This window comes from Nanorana parkeri, unplaced genomic scaffold (genome assembly GCF_000935625.1).
Source record: "Nanorana parkeri isolate BGI_ZX_2015 unplaced genomic scaffold, ASM93562v1 scaffold1274, whole genome shotgun sequence".
Classification (NCBI taxonomy): domain Eukaryota; kingdom Metazoa; phylum Chordata; class Amphibia; order Anura; family Dicroglossidae; genus Nanorana; species Nanorana parkeri.
The window spans coordinates 313,883-319,452 of NW_017307542.1; the positions used below are offsets into that span (position 1 = coordinate 313,883).

At 38.5% G+C, this 5,570-nt stretch overlaps 1 protein-coding gene across 2 annotated transcripts in view; it reads left to right on the forward strand.

Annotated features, from left to right (window-relative positions):
* Positions 1–1,617, forward strand: part of GLRA2 (glycine receptor alpha 2) — a 136,482-nt gene extending 134,865 nt beyond the window's left edge. For both annotated transcript variants that reach the window (XM_018569015.1, XM_018569016.1), the window contains exon 9: positions 1,099–1,617. In XM_018569015.1, the coding sequence (XP_018424517.1) occupies positions 1,099–1,377 (279 nt within the window). In that variant the 3' untranslated portion in view covers positions 1,378–1,617. The remainder of the gene's footprint in view (positions 1–1,098) is intronic.
* The last annotated feature ends 3,953 nt before the right edge of the window (positions 1,618–5,570 follow it).

A 5,570-nucleotide genomic window follows, 5' to 3' on the forward strand; every position in this document is an offset into this window, starting at 1 on the left:
TTATTATTATTATTATTATTATTAATAATATTATTATTATTTTAATACAGATTGTATATATCTCCAACAGTTTGCACAGCTTTACAAAATAATGATACGCAGTACAGTTACAATATAATTCCATACAAGAGGATTAGGAGGGCCCTGCTTTGTAAGAGCTTAAAATTCAAATATAGGAATATAGGAGAGACAATAAAGCACCAACACAATCAGTACTACTAACTAGAAAGTAAAATAATAAAAGAAGACATGAACAAATAGGACTGCACTTATGTTGATACAAAATAAAAATAAAAAATACTAGCAAACGTATGCTTTTTTAGGCATAGGAGAGATCAGTGGTTGTAAGGAAATTTCACACACATAGTTATTGCCTCAAGGGTAGCCATTAAATTCACATAGTCTGAAGTTTTCATTTACGGAATTCGAATCTATTTGAATCTATTGGGATGGAGTTTAGTATGTTGTTAAATGTGAAAATAAAAAAAAATAACGGCGTGGGCTCCCCCCTCCCAAATTCCTACCAGAACCTTTGGGTCTGATAGGAATTTTAGGGGGACCCCATACTTTTTTTTTGCCATGAGGTCTCCCCTAAAAATTTCTACCAGACCCTTGATCCAAGCAGCGGTCTGGCAGAGCAAGAAAGGGGGGGGGGGGCGATAATGCGCCCCCCTTCTTCTCCACTATACCAGGCCACGTGCCCTTAACATTGTGCTGGGTCCCCATGTTAATGAGGATTAATGAGGATTAAAGGGCCTCTTCCCCACAACCCTGGCCCAGTGGTTGTGGGAGTCTGCGGATAGGGGCCTTGTCTGAAACCCACATATTGAAATCAAGAGTTTAATCATGCAGAGTTGAGGATGAGTACAGAAAGACTTCCAGTCAAGAGGTTGATGGAGGAAGAATGAAAAACAGATTTCTATTATGCATAAATATAGGATACATAACAAAACAATTAAAACAATATTTTTATTTAAATTGATCTGGATCTATTAACGTATGCTCTTAAAAGTACCTAAAAAACTAAAATTGTCTTTTTAACAAGAACAAATACTAAAAACATTGGAAATATTTTCATAATGTCTTCTCTATTTTCAGGAAGATGACGCAGTCCGTGAGAGCAGGTTCAACTTCAGTGGATATGGAATGGGCCATTGCCTACCAGTCAAGGATGGCACAGCAGTAAAAGCACCCCCGCCTGTTTTACCCCCTCCCCCACCGAAAGATGCAGAATCCATCAGGAAGAAGTTTGTTGACCGAGCGAAACGGATTGATACAATATCTCGTGCTGCCTTTCCTCTGGCTTTCCTCATTTTTAACATCTTTTACTGGATAACATACAAAATCATACGGCATGAAGATGTACACAAGAAGTAGGCCACCTATTTATTTTTGGGGAACTCAATGCCAAAGTGTGCTTGTACATAGACAGTGGGAAAGCCTCTTTTAATTTAGAGACTGGTTTTCTATCCACCTACTGTTCTACTCTTGGAAAACAAAAAAGCAGGAACAAAGACTTTCAAGAAGAAAATAAGAAAATGATTTATTCTGGTTGAGTGATATGATTCTCTTTCTGATAACAAACATTGTCCTAAGTTTACTTTTCCAGAATTTATATAAGAAAAAAACCTCTCAGGCTTATTTAAGGAAGGATTTCTCCCAAATTGTGAAAATGTAGAGCTGGGTGATGTTTAAACAACTGGATGTATACATCTCAAGATGGTGAAGCCTTCATTCCAGTGCTACTGTGTACAGACTCCACAGAACATGTTAAAAAAAGAAAACAGCACAAGGAAAGATTACCTGCCATTCCTGTGAACTACCAGGCCACACTCACCGGGAAGTACACAGGGAGGGGTAATAATGTTTCCTGTTTGAATACAGTAAGTTTTATATTATACATTGCGGAACAACAGAAAGCTTCTGGAATTCAAAAAGATAGAGTAAAAGATACACCCAGTGTTAGTGAACTGTCTTTTTTTTAAAGGTGAGTCTACTAGAAACATTTAAAGCGGGCCTTTACCCATATCTTTAAAATAACAACAAACACACCTTTGGAAATGTTTAGTAATGACAATCTACAAACAGATACTTCTAGATAATTGCTGGCTTTGTATTCTTTGCACATCTTATTTCTCTTTTCTTCCCCAGTCTTCTGCCAGTGGCCATGTTTACTAAGAGCAGATTACTAGCTCTCCTATTGCTTCCTGGCTTTCTGGCACATGTGACTAGACATGTAACTAGGACATGTGACCATGCACATCATCTCAGGGGACGAAAATGCCTTTCCCTGAGATCTCCTGAGATTACAGATGAGATTTCCCAGCAATGCTCTGGTGATGACAAGGCAATCCCAGTGTGTATTGCTTTGGCAAACTGAAGTCATTTTGCCCTTTTAAAGCAGGAAGTGAATTCTCTGCAAGTGTAAGTATTTCATAATCACAGCATTTTACACCTGACCTGTCTATGTTATTATTAATCATCCTACATAGAGGGATGCATTGATAGAATTTGATTTGAGTGTAAAGGTTCGCTTTAAGTCATGTTGGCAAATTCAATCACCCACTGACTTCTTAAAGAGGTAATGGCAACCTGAAGAGATTTTAAATGCCAATCAAACTTTTAGCTTAATTCTGCCAAATACATTGCAGGTGCATTAACCACTTCAGGACCGGCATGTTACACCCCCTTCATTACCATTTCTCAGTTTTCAGTGCTGTGCAGGTTTGACTGAGAATTCCTCCGTAACGCAACACTCTACCCAAATTAAATTTATATGATTTTGTTGAGCCAGATAGGGGTTTCCTTTCATGTTATTTAATAACCACTCTTTAAAAAAAATGTTGATGATATAACATTGCTAGGACAGTATGAAAGGAAAGTAGACACCCCAAGGTGATTTGATTGTTTTGCACAATTTTTTGGAAACATGCTAGCATTGAGGGAGTTAAAACATGGAGCTTGGTAAATGTGCACTAGATACATGAAATGTACAGGTAATACAGAGGGAGGCAGAGGTGAAGGGGTTAATGTACAGGTAACATACAGTAGGAGGATGGAGATAAAGGGGTTAATATACAGATGGACAGGTTAAGGGAGTTGAAGGGGTTAATAAACAGAGCAGAGTTGAGACAGAATGGAGCTGAAATATGCAGGAGAGGAGAGGGGGTGAAAGGATTAAAAATTGTTACTAACTTTATTATTCTTTACTGCTGCTGCAGTAAAGGGACTAGGAACGAATGATTTATCCATTCACTAGGAACTAATGAATGGATAAATCATTCATTCATTAGTTCCCCTAGTCTCCCCTGCCTCTGTTGTAAGAGGAAGGGGAGGGCTTGGCAATGTAAACATTGGCAAGTGATCACTGTGATAACCAATCACAGTGATCCAAAGGCACAGATCCAGTCCAATAGGCTCTGTGCCTGAAGCCTGTGGTCTCCTCTGTTCTGTGGCAGTAGGAGCAGCGGCTTCTGTGCGTGCCCACAGGCAGGTACAGGAGGACATACATGTACATCCTCCTGGAACAATAGGTATATGTATAGTGGTCAGTCCACCATTATACATAGTAGTGTAACATAGTGTTCCCAGTCTTACAGTTAATTTTCTTTAGAAAGTAGTCACAGTTTGTGTAGAACTGCCATGTCAGACATGTAGCAGTGCAATTAGTCTGTTGCTCCCAGCATGCTGTTGCTTTGTTTGAAAGAAAACAAAAAATTAAGTGCAAGAACGATGTGTGCCTAAACTCACAATATATGACCTACATTCTACGTATCCTGATAGGTAAAATAAAAGTTAGGTATAAACCAGTTGAACTACTGCCCAATTTTTAGCTACCAGTCAAAGCAAGCCTATTACAGTTTGATGAAAAAGCATGTAATGCTGCTAAAACTACCTGGAAAAAAAACCTTTTTTAAAATTAAATGAATCAGATTGGGGTGCTGCTGCTGTAAGTAGGCCAAGCTCATTGCAAACATACAGCAATAAGGCCAGCATGTTAGATAAGGATTTGTATATTTTTAATGCTGCTCTCCAAGCTGCATGAAAAGACCCTTCCCTCACCGTAAAATATTTTTTAAAGAAATGTTTGCTTTGGTACATGTCCCCAATGGCAGTGGCCGGATTCCCATGCCTTTTTCTAGATAGTAGTTTGCCTATTAGACCTAAAAATGCCCCCACCATAGATTTCAAAGAGATTGAGCTCTAAGTGTGGATTTGCCGAATTTTAAATAGGACTCACCATTCACTGCGTTTTATGCATTGTGGCTGTAGTGAGAATTTGGACAAGCTAAGAATTTTAAGGCAGACTTAAACACTCACATTTAAATAACTTGTTGAGTAGTTCGCAACCTCCATAGTTAGATCACTGCATTCAGAAATAAAGTATTATCACAAAATGTTTAATTGTTATAACTTTCAAATTCATACAACCCCTTGCTCTACAGGTGCATTTTAATGTTTCCTACCTGAGATGTGCCTGGTTTCTCTGTTCCACATTTCTTAGCATACTTAGCACTTCCCTAAAGAGCACAGTTGTGAAGCTGCTGTGACAGCTGGCCCAGCCTCTGTTCCTAACAATATTGCATGGAGTCCAAGCTGTGCGGTAGAGCAGGTCTAAGCACACAGCCAAAGGAAAGAGATAAGAGAAGCTGTAAATTAATTAATCAAGTCCTGAATTAGAGTGCTGAATTAGAGGAGGCATAGTGCTAGGGGGTAGTGCTGAATTAGAGGAGGCAAAGCAACAGCGTGGCCTACTGCGCACTAAAAGCTTATTCTACACAATGGGATCATGAACCCAGAAGCGATAATGTTGCCCCGCTTAAAGAACAGCTAAAGGAGCGTTGTCAGCATGGCACAAAATGAGGAGATAAGATTAGTACTGGCAGGATCAAGGTGAATTTTTTTGAAAACAAAGCACAGAATATCTCAAGGATTGAGATCACTGTTAACATATCATGGTAAGCAACTTTTTTTTTTTTACAATAACGTTTTAAGGTTTACATACACTTTAGGAAGTCAGTGGTTGATCAAATAATCAATTTGTTTTGGATGGACTTAACCTTTTTTTTTTACCTCTATCTTAGGCTATTGTACACCACCCAATACCACTTTTTTAACTTTGGGCTGAAGTTCTTTTTTGTCATTGTGCAATCAGCAAAAATATGTTAAGCCTCACAGCAGTCAATTGGATTCATACTTCAGCCACGCATTTGATGTATGAAAGAAGAATTTTGACTGGCCGTTGCGAGTCACTGTACGCCTGCGCTATTTGCACTGTGTGATTAAATAAGCTCTACTTAGAAAATGGGTCCAATTTAGCCACCACTGCCACAACAGCATTAAGTAAATATAACTCACAATTAAAAAGAAAAAAATCTTTCATTTTATCATGCCACTGAATAAAAACCTAAAAGGTTGCCATTTTGATACAAGTATTGTGATCATGGTATATTTGAGGTAAGGACCAATTTTTTTAAAAGGAATAGCTGCCTTTTTACTGCATGCAAAAGATGTCTTCTGAGCTACATTCCACTACAGTGTTAGAAACTAGTGTTGCACCAGGAGGTGCA